The sequence below is a fragment of the Mesoplodon mirus genome (assembly GCF_964341445.2).
Source record: "Mesoplodon mirus genome assembly, chromosome: 2".
Lineage (NCBI taxonomy): Eukaryota > Metazoa > Chordata > Mammalia > Artiodactyla > Ziphiidae > Mesoplodon > Mesoplodon mirus.
Genome location: NC_138977.1, coordinates 200,771,296 through 200,789,685, shown reverse-complemented (window position 1 = coordinate 200,789,685; position 18,390 = coordinate 200,771,296). Strand labels below are relative to the sequence as shown.

General features: G+C 40.5%; 1 protein-coding gene across 4 annotated transcripts in view; it reads left to right on the top strand.

Moving 5' to 3' along the window:
• The window catches only part of HPSE2 (heparanase 2 (inactive)), a gene marked incomplete at its 3' end in the record, with an annotated part of 567,935 nt that overhangs the window by 531,646 nt on the left and 17,899 nt on the right, over positions 1 to 18,390 (top strand). For all 4 annotated transcript variants that reach the window (XM_082631580.1, XM_082631579.1, XM_082631577.1 and 1 more), the window contains 2 exons: positions 8,757 to 8,902; positions 15,679 to 15,825. In XM_082631580.1, coding sequence (XP_082487706.1) covers positions 8,757 to 8,902; positions 15,679 to 15,825 — 293 coding nt within the window. The remainder of the gene's footprint in view (positions 1 to 8,756; positions 8,903 to 15,678; positions 15,826 to 18,390) is intronic.

Sequence of the window (18,390 nt, the reverse complement as noted above, 5' to 3'; positions counted from 1 at the left end):
GTGAATAATGTTGTAATGAACATTCGCATACAAGTTTCTGTTTGAGTACCTGTTTTAAATTCTTTGGGGTATATACCTGTATACCTAGGAGTGGAATTGCTGTGTTAGGGTAATTCTATGTTTAACTCTTTGAGGAACTGTCAAACTGTTTTCCACAGTGGCTATACCATTTGGCAAATCATTCTTGATACTAAACTCTGGGAAATGTTTCACTGATATGCTAAACTTCATGACTGGACTATTCAAGATAAGCAAGAATAGTTCAATTGCATTTTTTGCCAAAAGTAACTCTCATTAAAAGCATGTAGCTTGGCATTTTTATAGCAAACTTATCAGTTTTGCTCCTGCCATTTTTTTTTTCTTTTTGCGGTAGGCGGGCCTCTCACTGTTGTGGCCTCTCCCGCTGCGGAGCACAGGCTCCGGACGCGCAGGCTCAGCGGCCATAGCTCACGGGCCCAGCCGCTCCACGGCATGTAGGATCTTCCCGGACCGGGGCACGAACCCGCGTCCCCTGCATCGGCAGGCGGACTCTCAACCGCTGCGCCACCAGGGAAGCCCTCCTGCCATTTTGAACCCAGACAATATCACCTATCTTGTCTCAATGAGCAGGTGAAGGCAGGCCTGTATAATTCTTTGTGCAAGCTTGTGATTTCCTTCACTTGTAGCATGCCTAGAATTCTGATTGCATATTCAGTGCTTCTGGTGCCCCTTGTATGATGACCTTCTGGGCTGCATTTCTAGTTTGGAGGCTTCCTGATTCTCCATTCCACTCAGTTCTCTGGTTTGGGCATCATCCCCACTGGATTGAGCTAGAAATTCCTCACTACTACTACTGCGCACCACAGAACCCCAGCTGAGCCAGTGCTTCCTTCCACCCTTACTCAGGTCTGGGATTGATGGGGCTGAGTACAGAAAAACTCTGTAATTTGTTTCAGAACACATTACCTGAAGTCCAGTTGTAGCTAAGACTGGCTAAGAGAAGCAAGGGGCAGGGGATCAGACTGGGGGATATGGGTACCTTCAGGCCCTTCTAGTTCCAACTGCTTATTGAGCACAGGTTCTAGGTGCTCAGGTTCTAGGTGCTGTATTAGGCAGCTGTGAGAAAACACAGTCCTATCATCATTGAATTCATAGTCTAGAAAATAAGACACACATGAATCAGAAAATCCTACTAATAAATGTGTAAATATAAACTGAATCAAGTGTCCTAAGGGAAAGAAATTGTTTTCTGAGGACACATAACAGAAATGTGGTCCAGGAAAACTTCCCTGGAAAAGTGACCCTAGAGTTAACATCTGAGCTAAGAGTTAACAAATTTTGTGTGTGTCTGCACCCATGCATGTTGGGGAGGGGTGTGCAGGATAGGAATGGGAGATAATTAGAGAAACAGGAAGGCCCTGTCCGTGGTGGAAGGGATAAAAAAAATCAATGTCCTTGAGGATAAAAGGCCAAGTAGAGAAAGGTGGTAGGGGACCAGTTCATGGTAGAACCATTGGTTTTAGCCACTGTCTCTAGCCTGCAAGCAATGGGGAGCCATTTGGCAGTTTTAAATAAGGTGGTCAAAAATTGGATTGGAGGGGATCTCATTCCCTCTAGAGAGGGCAGCAGGGAAAAGTGTAGCTTTTAGTATTATTTCCAAAGATGCTTCAGTCACATGGAAACTCTCTAGATCTGCCCTGCAGCTCCCCATCCATGGAGGAAGTTGGAGCAGCAGGGTTCTTTCCCTTACACGTGAGCTCTGGCCCACCGCCACATCTAGAGCAAAACTCCATGGGAATGTTCCACTTCACTTGTTCTTGACTCTCTAAGGCCAGCTGTCTAGATAAAGAGTGGCTACTGGGGTAGCCTCGTGCCTACTAGAGCTATGTTTTTGTGACTTTGGAAGTCAGGCAAGAGTCTCCATGATGGAAAAATATTTGTCATTTGGCTGTCACACTTCAGTGCATGTACACTTCCCAGGAACAGAAAATATTGAGATTAAACAAGTTTAGGCACCTGCAGCAACGCCTATCAGTGCTCAGGAAAACCATGACCTTTGAGCCTTGCGAAGTTATCATTTCACTACCATTCAGCCCTGAAAAACCTCCCATCAGTTTCAGGAGGTGAATCTTGATTCGATCATTCATTCAATCAAATATTTACTGAGTACCAATATCTATGTTCACAGGCACCAGATATGCAAAAGTAAGCCCTGATCTCAAGGAGTTTCCTTCCAACCATCCTTAACCTTCCCAACACATGCACACGTGCACACACACACGTACACACACAAGTTATATTTATGTTTTCAGAGCAACTTAGAGCATAATTGTGTACATACTAGAACACAACTGTTTTCATGAAGCTAAAAAACATCTTTCAAGGAATAAAGAGAAGAAGAAGCAACGTTTATTAAATATTTCGTTATATCAGGCACTAATAGATATTTCCAGATATATTATCTCATTAAATCCCTATGAGGAAACTGAGTTTTATTTTATTTTATTTTAAACATTTTTTATTTCCTTAATGTTGTATCTATTTTATTTATTTATTTTTGGCTGCATTGGGTCTTCGTTGCTGTGCGTGGGCTTTCTCTAGTTGCAGTGAGCGGGGGCTACTCTTTTTTTTTTAACATCTTTATTGGAGTATAATTGCTTTACGATGGTGTGTTAGTTTCTGCTTTATAACAAAGTGAATCAGCTATACATATACACACGTCCCCATATCTCTTCCCTCTTGCATCTCCCTCCCTCCCACCCTCCCTATTCCACCCCTCTAGGTGGTCACAAAGCACCGAGCTGATCTACCTGTGCTATGCGGCTGCTTCCCACTAGCTATCGGTTTTACATTTGGTAGTGTATATAGTCATGTACCACAATGCTCATTGCAGCTCTATTTACAATAGCCAGGACATGGAAGCAACCTCAGTGTCCACTGACAGATGAATAGATAAAGAAGGTGTGGCACATATATACAATGGAATATTACTCAGCCATAAAAAGAAACGAAATTGAGTTATTTGTAGCGGGGGCTACTCTTCGTTGCAGTGTTCTCATTGCGGTGGCTTCTCAGCGCAGGCTTCTCTCGTTGTGGAGCACAGGCTCTAGGTGCGCGGGCTTCAGTAGTTGTGGCACACGGGCTCAGTAGTTGTGGCTCACAGGCTCTAGAGCACAGGCTCAGTAGCTGTGGCACAGGGGCTTAGTTGCTCCATGTCATGTGGGATCTTCCCAGACCAGTGCTCGAACCCGTGCCCCTTGCATTGGCAGGCGGATTCTCAACCACTGCGCCACCAGGGAAGCACCGGAAACTGAGATTTAGAGATAATAAATAACTTTCCAGGATTTGAATATATATCTTTCAACTCTAAGCAAATTAATTCTCCACTTTTTGTTTCTCTGTGAAGCCTTCTCGGAATCCCCTGGTCATAAATAATTGTTTTGGCTTCTGAATTCCCTAAGTTCTACGAGTGGTTCCCGCTTCTGTGGTGTTTACTTTAGTCAGCCTCGTTTTACAGAGAATTGCTTACATGTATCTTGACCCCTAGGTTCCTTGAGGACAGGAAGATGTCCTGTTCATCTTAGTATCACTTGGGCTGAGCAGAATATCTGCTTGCCACTGATATGTGCTCAGAAAGTGCTTGTAGAATGGGAGATGTATTCGCAGGCCTCACATGGGTGGTCAGAGCCTAAGGCCACAACCCAGCACCCCTTCCCACTCCTAGTTCTGTAGTGTATCACCAAGGGTCTCATGGTCATGCAGTGTGGACCACCCAGGCTGCAAGCCCAAGCCCTGATCACATTTCCATCAGCAGCTGCCCCTTGCCACCTTTCCAGCCTAGTGGTGCACACTCCAAAGCTACAGTCCACTCCCAGGAAGCCAGACTCCAGGTTGAGGTCCACGTAGGTTCTGGCAACAAGACTACTTCGCTGACCATACACCCCACCCAGACTGGGTCACATGTATGATACTATACGGTCTCATAGATTTCTCCATTACTATTAGTTCTATTGAAATTAATTGCATAACTCATTGGCTTAAGGACTATTTTTCTTGATAAGATTATAAACTTCATGATGGCAAGAACTGTATTTGTCTTATTCACCACTATGTTCCTAATGCCTAGCATGGAGCCTTAAACAGAGTACACATTCCATAACTGAACTCTAGCACCTCCTATAAGCCAGGCACTCTACTAGGCATGGGCTTTAGGAATCAGTAAGTAGTCTTAGACCTTGAGGAACACATGGTTCAGTGATTAATCCAGTAAATTCTGCAACCCTCTGTCAGTTTCTTTCTTTTTTCCCATTTATTTTGGTTGAACTTACTCTATATACTGTGTTTTCCAGCTTTCAGACCACAATTGACTTTCTGACAAATACTAAAGAAAAAGAAAAGATTTAAAACCTCTGTCTTTTTCGTGTCATCTGTTATTAGTTTTCCCTCTCCAACTAATAAATGGACTCTATTTTTCTTCAACCTCTTCTCATGTCTGATACACTTAAAGAATGTTTGTTTGGGTCTCTCTTTGTCCCTTGAAAATTGCAGTGCATTCCTTGCTTTGGATTTTTTTCTTGTTGACATGAAAAGCTATTATATTTGCCTTCCTTCTTTATGACTGCTATTGTTTGAAAAGTTCTCTTTCTCTGGCATCTTTCATGCACTGTCTTTTTGTTGTTGTTGCTGTTGTTAGATATATATGTGCATTCTTTATTTTTTCCCTATCTCATCTATGCATAAAGATAATATTTTCTGCATTTTCATGTCATTGCCTTAAGAGATATTCAGGAATTATTCCATTTGTTTAATTTTTTGTGTGATTATATAAATGGCACATATTCATAGCAAAATAAAAGAAAGGAGAAAGGGAGGGAGGGAGGAAGGAAATATAAGTTGATTCTGCTGGTTTACATGAGGGAGAGATAAGAACAGTGAGAGAAGGAAAGTGGAGTTTTTTAAAAAAGAGGTAGGCTAAATAGGGAACTGAGAAGAGAATAAGGGTGAGAGAGGAGTCTGAAAGTGGTGCACGGAGCTAAGTAAAGGTGCAAATTTCACATTCACTTTGGCTTTAACCTACTGTCAACTGACTTACCAACCCAAATCCTAGATTCCCCTGAGGGGAATCTACATTCTACTTTGATTAAAGACTTAACTATGAAAGAAAAAACTCTAAAAGTTTTAAAAGAAAACATAAAATATCTTTATGAACTAGACATGAGGAAGGACTTCTTAAACAACACAAAAAGGAACAGATATTTTATGCCCACTAGATTGGCAAAAATTAAGAAGTCTGAAAATAACAGATGTTAGCAAGGATGTGGATCACAGGGAACACATACAGACACTGCTGGAGGAAGTGTAAGTTGGAATAATTGGAATCACTTTGGAAAACAGTTTGGCATTATCCTGTAAACCTGAATATTTTTATACCTGCGTGTAACCCAGCAATTCCAGTACTACAGTTTGTACTATAGAACCGTGCTTCTCTTAACTTTGACAAGCATCCAAATCACCTAGAGAGCCACACAATTTGGGAGCCTCACCCCTGGAGATTCTGATTCAGTACATCTAGGATAAAGTCCATGATTTTGCATTCCTAAGATGCACCCAGGTGATGAGGCACTGCTGGTTTCCAATCACAATTGGAGTAATGCTTCTCCAGATTTCTTCACCTGGGTCTTAGGAAACAGGAACAAGAATGTTCAAAGACACATTGTTCATAATAGCAAAAATCTGGACACAACTCAAATATCTATCAGCGAATAATGGATAAATAAATTGTAGTATTTTTACACAATAGAGTATCATACAATATTGAAAATGAATAAGCTGTAAGTACGCGTAACTACCTGGATGAATCGTTGAAGCATAATGTTAAGTGAAAAAAGTAAGTCAAAGAAAACTACATACAGCATGATACCACTTTTATAAAGCTAACAAATTAAATAATATATTGCTTAGGAGCAAATATATATATGTGGATAAAGCTAAACTATGAAAGAAGGGAATGAAAAACATAAAAACGAGAAAAGGAAGACTCACATAACTAAATGCAACAGTGTGGGTATTATGGTAGCTTTTAAGATGGATGGTGGGTTCTCATATGCTTCAGAACTGTCATTAAGTTACATACATTCTCCTGTATATGGAAAACATATACATAAGAACTTGAAGCTATATTTAAAGAAAATTCTCACAGGTTGAAGAAAGGGCTTAGTCTTTCTGATTAAAAGTAGTCCCCAAATACAGGCAAATTAATGCAGAAACTCACATTGACACATTCCTGGTAAAAATTCAAATATCAAGGATAAAACATGACTCCTATAAGCATCCTGGCAGGACACAAAAGATAGAAAACAAACAGGCTAACCAAACATAGAAAAAAATTCATGCTAGCTTCAAACTTCTCTGCAACAACTGCTGCAAAAATGAATTTCAGAATTTATTTGGAAAAATAAATGAATATGACTAATTAAGGAACATTTGAACAAAGAAAAGAAAATTATAATGAAATGAACTTGAATCTCTAGATATTAAATGCTAACTATAATAATGAAAATGATATGAAACTGATTTTTTTTAAAGAGAGTTCAGTGGAAGAGAATAGAAAATCCAGACACGGAATTACATATAACATTTCTTATCAGTATATGTATCATGATATACATATCATAAACTATTATATATGACATATGCATATATTTATATATGTTTATATGTGTTATATATAACATGATTTTAAATATATGTTATACAATACACATTATTATATATAATTATATATCATTTATATTATATATCACAATGTATATTATATTGTATATATGTGTGTATGTATTATATATCTGTATATGTATATATAGTGTATATGTATTATAATATATATACACATTATACCATATCATATATTGTATAATATATACAGTATACATTATAATACAATATAGTATATACAGTATATTATATGTTAGATAATAACAGACATGATAATGTATAATATTATATGATATAAACATTTATATTTCATATGTATAAATTTTAGTTTGTGATAAAGGTGGATTTAGGGATAGGTTATTCACTATATGATGCTACAACAACTAGTAGATAATTTAGACAATAGTAAAGTTAGTACCATACACCAAAATATTTTTCAGTGAATTAAAAGCTTAAATTTTTAAATGATAATATAAAAAGAACTAGAAAAAGTATCAATGAAGATTGATCTTACCCTTGTGTGAGGAAGGACTTTCCAAGAATAAAAGAAAAGGAAGAAATCAAAAGAAAAAATTGATATATTTTTCTATAAAAATTTTTGAAATTCTTCATGTCAAAAAAATCATAAAAAGTGATAAAAAGCAAACTACAAATTTGGACAGGATATTTGTTTCATAAATATTCCAAAGGATTCTTACCACTAATATTAAAAGATATGTTACAAATCAATGAGAAAAAGGTGGACATCCCACTGGAAATACTGTGACTGTGATAATCTCTTCACAAAGATTCCTTCAAATCAAAGACACAGAAATTGTAGTCAAGTAAGAGCAATGAATTTTTTTTTCATCTGTATGATTGACAATGATGAAATATTTGCCATTTTAAATATAAGGAAACCATATTTAACAGCCATCCTAAGTCCACTTAAAGTTAATTAAGGTAAATGGGCAAGGCTTAGTGCTCAGGGCAGATTTGGAGCTATTCTGGAGACAAACGAGCTCTGGGACTTTGTTCTGATTTATTCAATTCACCAGACATTTTTAAGCAGCTGACGTTATAGATGACCACAAAAGGGGAAAAAAAAAGATTATTAAAAGATGAAGGCTGAGAAGACATGATTGATGTCTTTAAGATCTTGAATAGCATGCCTGCACTGAAGAGTATGTTCACTGAATTCCAGAAATGGGGGGAGGGGGGAAGCTCCTAAACAAATTAGGAGGCCCTATTTACATGGTGAGTTATAAACACTGAAGTCATTACCCCATAATAGGGTTTAAGAGCAAATACAAAACAAATACAAAATATGTTTTGTATCCAATATAAAAATAAAACATGATAATAGCAAATACAGTAGAAATTAAGGTGGTGGCATTACATAGGCATTTGTAAGTTCAAACACCTGTGTGGATTACAGATTATTTATTAATCAGCTACAAATGGACCCTGGAATGTTTAAAAGCACCACATTGTTTTTAGTTTAGAATTATTGAGGATGACCAAGAATTAGCACCATGGTTTGCAGACATTCTTCTGTTTGTATTTTCGCCTCTGGAATCAGGACTCTGGTCTCCTGTCTGGAGGAACTTCATCCTCCTCCCACCACATTAAGAGTGACAATATGTGGAGGATGATATGTTGGATTCTCACATTGGTGACAATCCTAAAAATTGGAAATCTTCCATTCTATAATTAAACAGAAGTCATAAACCAGTATGAAAGTAAAGTCATAGGAAAAGAAAGTTGAAAATTCAAGGCCCAGCTGGTTGGTCTTTTATATGTGAAAAACTGATTCATTTGCTTTGTATGCCACTCGGGGTTCACCCCACTGACAGTTCCTCATCTGGCCAGTTGCAAAGGCCACTTTAGATAATGCCCACTTCATTATGAACCAAAGATGAGTGCTTCATTGGGGTGACCATGCTTACAGGGTTAGGGTCTCGCTGGTCCTGATTCACCATACTCCTGGTAAGAAGTGGATTCTGGCCTGCGTGTTTGTATGTTTAGTCAGAACACCCGAATGCGTGTCTATCTCTGACTCTCTGCCTCTCTATTCTCCTCAGGACTACTGGCTCTCTCTCCTTTACAAGCGCCTGATTGGCCCCAAAGTCTTGGCTGTGCATGTGGCTGGGCTCCAGCGGAAGCCACGGCCAGGCCGAGTGATCCGGGACAAACTAAGGATTTATGCTCACTGCACAAACCACCACAAGTAAGTCTGCAGAGAGATGGCACAGAAAGCCACCCCTGGGGAGTTTCAGGCCCCTTTGAGAATTTCATACATGCGACCCCTTCAAGACTTATTGAAAACCACTTCTGGATTCACTTTACCTGCTCTTGGCAGGTTTCAAATGATTTCTGATAAACAGCTTTTTCTCCAAGTAAACCCCCTCTCTCACACTTACAGGATTTATTCATAAAATGTTCATAAAAATACATGCCATTTGTTCATTTCTTCATCCAACAAATTTTTACTGAGCATTTTCTCTCAGCCAGTTGATGTAATGTCCAGGAGGCTTATTTGTATGCCTATGCCTGAACCAAGGGTAGAGATATAAAATCTGTTCCTAAGATACACCAGGAGAGCTTGAGGAAATAAGTCTACATCTCTAAGGTGCATTTTGGAGAGCTATACCACTAGAAACCTAACCATATACCAGTGCATCCCAAGCTGAGAGCACCCAAAAGTAGTCAGGCCAGCTTTAGAGCTACTTCAGTATTTGGAAAACCTTTCCAGCTATTTTAAAGGCTAAATAAAATCTAGGCTTCCTTTTATTAGGGGGCCGGACCTTGAACAATCAGCACGGTAACAGGTATGATTATCCTCTTTTTCATCTGAAGCTCTGGTTACCAGAGTTGTCTTTGAAAAAAATAGGAAAAATAGTTAGTAAATAAATAAAGTTTGGCAGATAAAATATTTTAAAACGTGAGGTTCATAAGGTAAAAACTTAAAACTGAGCCTAAAGCAAAACCCATCAGACCAAATATGGCTTTCTTCCATCACTTTCTATTTAAGGAACAGAGTAGGCAGCTCTGGAAGTAAGAACTTTTCTCTTCCTGCAGAGAAACCTTGTGTGGAGTGGGAGTGAGGGAGAAGGAAGCAAGTGCCTCCAGCCAGATCTTCATTCCAGTGAGCCTGTCAGGAGCTGATCATGGGTAGTGGAGGCACAAAGAGCTCCAGTGGTCAGGTTACAACAGACGCTCCTTCCCCTTCCTTGATGACAGAGGAGCCAAGCCAGTTAATTTATCAGGATAAGATTTTTCAAAGAATCACTCTGAGCATAGGGGGGTCAGGGGCCAGTTGTCTTGTCTGTAGATACAAGTGCCTATTGTGGATGAGCGGAGGCTGGTTTGGGCAGAGGCCAGAGGCTTTCAACGTCCCTTTTGCTCAACAGGAAGCTCAATCCAATACCTGACAGAGAGTGACTGCTTTATGGCCTTGGCTGGAGTTATCTGATCACCACACAAGGAAACATTGTATTCCTTGTCTCCACCCTGGCCTTGAGGTAACCACCCAAAAGGTGGACCCCCAGCTTCAAGAGAGAAAAATTACCCTTGGCACCTTTTGTCTCTTTTGGGAAGCACATCAGTATATGCCCTTTATACTACAGGTCTGAGGACACAGGGGAAAATGTCAGTAGCCAAGCCACGGGCTTAGCAGGATTTGAGGGTCTTCACAGAGGTCTCCTCACATTGTTTAATCCCAGTGTTCATCCTGACGTTCTTTGACATTCTTGTAGGAAGTTGTCACTAATATTCTGAATAGACCGTGCCCTCAGGGCCAGTGCCTCATGCATTTTTGTATTCTTGGTGTCCAATAGAGTGACTGGCCTGAGGAAGGTCTCAGTGAATGTTTGATGAATGGGCGAGTGAATGAATGCAGAAATAGGGCATCAAGACATCACTGATGATTTACAGTTATAGCTCTCTTTCCCTTTGCTGTTACCACACTGGCCAGAAGGAAGGGGTGTGGTGGAATGGTTAAGAATTCTGCCATTCACTAGCATCAAATCATTCATTGTATTCAATATTCTCTCTCCATCACCAGGTCTCCTCTGCTTTCTATGGAATGTCACTCCAGAACCTCTCTGGGGAAACGGTGCCACTGTGCTTCTCTCAGTTCCATCCCTCTTTCTCCCTGTTACATAAAAGAAAGAAATGACTTTACTAATCTATTCCACAGATGACCTTAGTGATTACTGGGGTGAAGGTCTTTTTGTTCCTATTAGAGAAGAAAGCCCACAGTGGATACGCTGAGCTGGCTGAGTTTGCAGATCTTCTCCATGTCAGTGGGTGTCCGGTGCCTTAGATAGGTGGGCACAAAGATAGAAGTGTCTCTGCTCCTTCTCTGTGGGAAGCCACGTGCCCTGTCTGTGCCCCCTCATCCTCACAGCAGTCACGAGGAAGCACTCCTGGTTCACTTAGTTTATTTGTGGCCAAAGAGGCCAAGGTCACAGAAATGTCACAGAGTGGGCATGTTAGCTTCACACTGTCCAGTCTTGACCAATACTCTGAAAATATATATCCTTGCTCAAAATAGGGAATTGGGTGAGAAAGTGTAAGTTTACCAGTAGAATAAACCAAAGAAGGGCTCTTTTAAAATAACTCCTGCACTCCAATCTGTATTGAACACTTGCTATGTGCCAAGCATCTTGCCAGATATTTGCATTTGTATTATCGTATTAAATTCCAAAGGTTCTATGGTATCACACGTATAGGCAAGTAGCAACATCAGTGATGTAAAGATTTTTACATTTGGAAAGAATCCTTAGAGATCTTTGGCCTGGTGTCCTATATAACACAGAAATGCCCTTTACAATCTCCCTGACAGCCATGAACCTCTACTTGGATACCTCACTCCCTCTCATGGCATCTCTTACACTGTGGGTCATTTCTGACCTAGTAGACCATTGTCTTTTATGACTGATTTAGGATAAAGAGTTAGATACTCATACCAACACTAGCAGGTGCTTTTCTGCTTTCTGTTCTAGAGCCAACAAATTAGAACACTGGCAGCATAGCAGTTCTCACCCTAAGTCTTCTTATTCAGAGAACGAATAAGTTTTGACTAGGAAACCTTCTTTTTCTAAACCATTCTGCTAATACAATGTATGTTTCTGGGAGGAGCTGAGGTCCTTAGCCAAGTTCAGAACCAATTGGAGCCTGGTGGATACTGAAGCAAAATTGAGCCTTTTGGGGTTCAAGTTCGTTTATTATTGGCAAAGCACAACTTCCTGTTTTTCAGAAGAAGTTTTTTTAAAGACTCATAAAACGGTTCCTGAGGCTTCTTGGACATCAAATCACTCTTACAAAACAATATTTTGTTGAGTTAAGTGTAAATGAATCAGAAACATGTGGATCAAATTTCCCTTAAAATACACAGCGGCTTTGAAATTAGGGGAAAAGATGTTTGGGAAAACATGGCCTGACTTTTACCGAACCCAAGAACTTTGAATTAGATTTGGAGACAATGGGCCAACACAGTTTTCAAACACATAGACTTTCACTGGAAATGGCCACGAATTTCAAAGCATCACCCTCCCTTCCCTTTCCTAGTCTCCCAGCTTCACTGGAGACATTTCTAGAACAGGGACTGTTTTTCATCCGTAAATCAAGATGCACCTCCCCATATGACACCACTCGCCTCTTCTATCCATGATATTCCAGTCCCAGTCCCCACTCCTGACTCACTTCCTTCCCCTCCCACATGGCAACATAGGGATGTCAGGCAGCAAAAGAACAGCCAGAAAGATGAACTCCAGATACATACATTCTCTGCTGGTGACAAAGTCTTACCATGAGTGAGACATGGAACAAGACAGATGTTCTACCAGACAGAAGGGGCATTAACTAAGAGAACCAAAAGCTCCTTGGACTTGACAACATCAGAAGGTCAGCAGTTGCCTCCAGTCCACACCTTGAGTAAGACCCCATTTCCTTAGGGAACAGATAGTCCTCCAAGATTATTTTTCTGTCGGCAGAGAATGTACATTCTTCAGGAATCTGGATTCTCAACCTAGTACTTTCAGGTTGGTGCTGTATTCCCCAGCCAAGAATGTGTCTTCACAGCCAAAGGCCTCTGCTTAATGTCCTTGCCCATCAGCCAAGCAGGGAAAGCGATGACCGAGGGGGTCTTCAATGCCAGTTCCTACCTGAGGAGGCTCCGTGAGCTCTGTGAGAGCCTCGGCAAGTTGGTGTCTGGGCTGGCTTTCAGTACTGGCTTGTCTCCCCCAGTGGAACTGTGTAAATGGAAATCAGACCACTGCTGAGCAGCTTGAAAAGATAGCTTTCCCTAAAGCAGTGGTGTGATTTCAGGTCTCCCTCCCACCCACCACTTCCCCACATCCCTCCCTTCTCCTCTGCCATCTCCAAGGGCTCATTCTGCCCCAGCTCTGCAGAGGAGAAACTCCTAAATGCAAACACGCAGCTCTGTCTGCCTCTGCTGCTAGCCTTTGAGAAGGTTGTTTGATGGGAGTTAGCAGAAGGCTTTCCCACAGTCTGTGAAAATTGGTACTCATGCATGCCTGCTTTTGCTCACACGCTGAAGCCCGCAGTGCCTATAGTTAATGATGTCTTTCTCAGTTTTGCACACAGCTAAGCTAAGCTTAAAGCCCACCAATGGAATTTAGTTGGTGTTCTTTAATGTTGGTAGATGCTAACATTGGCTAGCAGCATCTTTCTTCAGATCTCTGATGACACAAGTGTGCACACATAAATTGGCATTCTCTTCTGACCTAACTCATTGGCTCCAAAAGCTAGTTCACATGCTTCAGGGGACTGAGAAGAAGGACCAGAGGAGGAGGGACCAAATAGAAGAGTCATTTAATAATTTATCAGAATATCAACTCAGGTATCCAAAAAACCTTGAATGCAATAATGTACCCTCCTACAGATGCAAGCAAAATCATCGGACACACAGCCAAAAGGGTATACTCTGGGAATTCTTCTCATAACCTTAATGGATTGCTCTAGGCAAGTGGTTCCCAAACCAAACTCATCTGCCAAATATCCTGGAAAGATTTTTTTTTAATATCGATTCCCAGATCCCAATCACAAATGGATTAAATAAAGGGATGAGACCTGGAAACTGTATTCTGTATTTTTTTTAATCCAAGTTATCACAATGACTGGCCCTTGGTCACTCAACTCTTAATTAGCACATTTAGAGGCATAGATGAGTGACCCAGAGGCTGAGGTGTGCTGTTTCTGCAGAGAATGATATTTTCCTGTGGGCACAGTTGACTTAGAGTTGCTCTGAATTTCTCCTTTGAAAGCAGGATGGGGCCATTTTTAAAACCTGTGCTGGTTTAAAAGGATTCCAAAACAGTGAATAGTTATATAATCATGGGGTAGGTAAAGTAGCAAAAGTAGAAATCAAAAAGGTCAATAAATTTGACTGCCTAGAAGTTTTGAACTTTTATACTTCAGAATACAATGCAAACAAACTGAATCAGTCAAAGAAAACTGGGAAAAAATTTGCAATTTACATGCAAACAAAGGATCACTATCTTTAATAAATAAATAGTTTTTATACATCAATAGAAAAATGGGCAAAGGGCATGAATAGTTCACAAAAGAAGAAATGAAATGGCAAAGAGGCAAATGAAAAAAGAATACTGTGCCTCAGTGTGAATTTTTTAAAAATACAAATTCATACAACATTGAAATCCCATTATCACCTCTCAGGTTGAGAAAGATATCTTAAAAAGTTAATATCCAGTGTTCTTAGGGGTATGAGGATATGGGTGCTCTCATACATAGGTGATCAGAGCAAACTGATACAAGCTTTCTAGATAATATCAATATTATCAAAATCTGTATATTAGTCAGGGTAGACGAGGTTATGCTCTGATAACGAAGGACCTCCAAATCTCCATGGCTTTCAATAAGAAAATGTATTTCTCTTTCACACTACTTGTCTGTCATGGCTCAGCTGTATCTCTGCTCCACATCATCCTCATTCCAGGATGCAGATCAAGAGAGCAGCCTCTATCAAGAACATTGTCAGTCTTCTGGCAGAGGGAAAAGAGACATGGCAAAATATGGGCTGCTTACTAAAGCCTCTGCCCCAGAGGTTTTAACATGTCCACCCACATTGCATTGACCAAAGCCAATCATGTGATCACTCTAGTGTTCAACAGAGCAGGGACAAAAAAATCTTCCCACAGAGAGGGGCACCAACTGGGCATGAACCAGATTTGGTGAGGAATCATACACTGCATTCCCTTTGACCTAGTGTTTCCAACTTCCAGCACTTTATCCATCAGAAATAATCATGAAGTGCAAAAAGTTTATATAAATGAAGTCTGCATCACATAATTTATAATGGCAAAAAATTAAAAACAACATAAGTACCCAAAGGAGGAGCCTAGTTAAATAAATTTCTATGATTGAAGAACTTAATATTCTTTTATAAGTAAAGAATATATAATAACAATAACATGGCAGCATGTTTAAGATGTTCACGAACTAAAAAAACTGGTGAACAGTGTGATCCCAATTATGTAAAAACTGAGAAATATATATGTATGTGTCAAAGAACTCAGTAAATATTTGTTGAATTAATAAACTAAAAAACACTGGAAGGGTGTCTACCAAAATGTTATTGTATCTTAAGACACTTGGATTATGGGGGATTTTTCTTTTTCTTCTCTGTGTTTCTCTATATTTTTCCTCTTTTTTTTCCAGTCAGCATATTTTACCTCCATATTCAGAAAAAGATATTTTGTTTTCTAAAATTATTGCAATACATTTAAACAAAAACAAAAGGGGTGTGGTGGGAAGTGGGTATCTTCTTTGCAGGACACCACAGTAACAAGGCCTTCCTGTCTTTGAAGGGCTAGGATGGCCAAGAACCATAAAATAAGTGCCCATTCCTGGGGTAGTCCTGTTTCGTGCAGCCTGTAAATGATCTAGAAGCATCTAACAGACCACTGTGTTTCCATCTTTCCCTCTCTCTCTTTCTCTCTGTCTCTCTCTGGATATCAGCCACAACTATGTTCGAGGGTCCATTACACTTTTTATCATCAACTTGCACCGATCAAGAAAGAAAATTAAACTGGCCGGGACTCTCAGGGACAAGCTTGTGCACCAGTACCTACTGCAGCCCTATGGACAGGAGGGCCTGAAGTCCAAGTAAGTGCCAACCTGTAAATAGCTTAGGAGCGAGTGCAGCAGGAGCTGGGTGTACAGGGAGCTGGAGTGCCGCTTTGCTGAGGGCACCAAGGCTGCTGCTAATTCACTCAGGGACTGCTTACTCCCTTTAGGACCCTTGTCAAGCCCCTCCCTGTCTCTAGGCTTAGAGTCCCCAACCATAAAGTCAAACGATGGACAAAATATATCTCAACAAGGACACTCTTGGATTCTGGACCACAGGATTCTTCATTATGCAGGGTGATCACATTTTAAGCTACTTAGCATCCTTGGTCCCTACCCACTAAATGCTAATAGCACCCCCAGTCATGTGACAACCAAAAACAGTGGTAGTTAAGAACCACATCCATTCCAGCTGTAACATTCTGTAATGCTGTAACTCCCTGTTTGTCTCCATCTACAAACCTTGTGGGGCTTAAAGGAAGGAGCACTGGACAAAGGATCAGAAGTTCAGAGATTAGGAGTCAGTTCTAATGAATTAAAAATTTGGATTTAATTAAAAGATTTAATTTGGGGTTAATTTGGATTAATTTTTTTTTTCTTTTACACAATTTTTTTTTATTAGTTTCTGCTTTATAACAAAGTGAATCAGTCATATACATACATCTGTTTGGATTAATTTTTAATTTAATAAAAAATAAATGTAAATAAAACCCTGGAGAAATAAATAAAATAAAATCACTGTAAGAATAAAAAAAAGAGTCAGTTCTGCCCCTAACTTTATAGTTTGGGGCACATCACCTCTCTGGAACGCAGTTTCCTTATCTGAACATTAGGAGAGAAATTATATTCTGGGGGCTCTGTAGTCTCTTCAAACTCTGTAATACTCTACCTCCCTCAGTCTCTTCTAGAGACTTTGGCAACACAGAAAGCAGCTCTAGGCCACCCCATCCTGGAGGAAGGCCTCCCAGGAAGGGTATGGGATGCTGTACAAACTGGGAGCGCTCCCATTCTATTTTAATGTTTACCAAGTTTAACAAAGCTATAAACTTGGAGCAGGTGGCTTGTGTTCCCACAGCTGCCCACAACTATTTGCACTATAATTGTTTGCTGTTTCACTGCAACCTTGGTGGCTTGCATTTGGTTTCCAACTGTATGCAATGGGAACAAAACACCATCTGGGAAGTCACTTATTGAGCCTCTTTAGCCCACGCTAGATCTGTATTCAGTCTTCGTTCACATACTGGCTCTTTTTTCTGGCTCTAAGTACGTTGCTCCCACTTTTCTTTCCCCTCAATCCTATCTATCCCAGCAGAACTCCCGTGAGCATTTTATCCCCTCTCTCCATTTCCCAGTAGTTCATGACTGGTGTGCTGAGTTCCTGGTCTTTATTCTAGGCAGGAGACTCGGTTCTGGTTCACTAAATAACCGGGGCAAATCCTTTAACCTTAACCCCTAAGCCTCAGTTTCCTCATCTGCAAAATTCAAGAGTTGTTATATATTTGGTAAGGTCCCTTCCGGCTCTAAAATTCTCATCCTGGTCTGATCTTCTGAGGCCCGTATGTTTAAGTCTCCCACTGCCATTCAGTAATGACTCACAAAGTCACGTCTGGCAAAGGGACTGACTCCTTGGCAGTGACTGTGACAGTTCAGGGTCCTCTAGAACCCAAGATATTAGGAGCTGAGCCTGCCCAATGTCAGGAAGACCACGTGTACCACGTGGAAGGAACCGACCAAATGCCTTAGTCTAACAGGCTGAGGTGTCAATCCCAGCTCTACCACTTGCTGGCTGTGTCCTGAGGCAAGTTACATCATCTCTCTGAGCCTCAGTTTCTTCAACTGTAACACTTCTCCTGTGAAGAGAAGTAAATGAAGTCATCTATGTAAAGTTCCCGATACATAGTAAACGCTCAGTAAATGCCCATTGCCTTCCTTTCCCTCAGCTCAGAACTCTAGCCGGTTGGGGACAAAGAGGGGAACAGCTGCTCTAAGAATGTTCTTCAAAAGTGGCATCTTCTCAGACTTTTAAGATAATGTGTGGATAAGGCATTTGTTAAGATTATGATAAAAAGACATAAGAACTGCATAAATGCAAAACCATGAAACATGAGGAAATGATGGTCCAGGGTGGCACCATTTTATGAGCTTGTTTCTCCATCAACCAAGGGCACAGGCCTCTAACCTTATTTACCCAACTCTATGTCCCTGCCTCCAGGATCACAGCTCTGATGTTTGAACCTGACCACACCTTGGCCCCTGTCCTGCTTACACATGCTCTTTAGAGTGACTGAAGTGACTCTCACTGGCTTACCGATACGCTGCATTTCCAATTATGCTCTCATGCATCTAACCTTGTCACCATCTTGGTGCGGAGCTATGTTCTGGCTTTGTTGACAACGTCAAAGAAGGACAGGGAAAAAGAGAATTTCATTCCACAGGGGCCCCGGAGAGGAATTTGGTAACACCCACTGAAATCAAATAGCAATGTTATGCAATTAGAAGAAGAGGGAGCTGGAACCCGGAAGCCTGGATATGAATCCAGGCTACCATTTACCTGTGTGACCTCAGCTCCCTTACCTGTCACGTGGGGTTATTGTGAGAATCAAA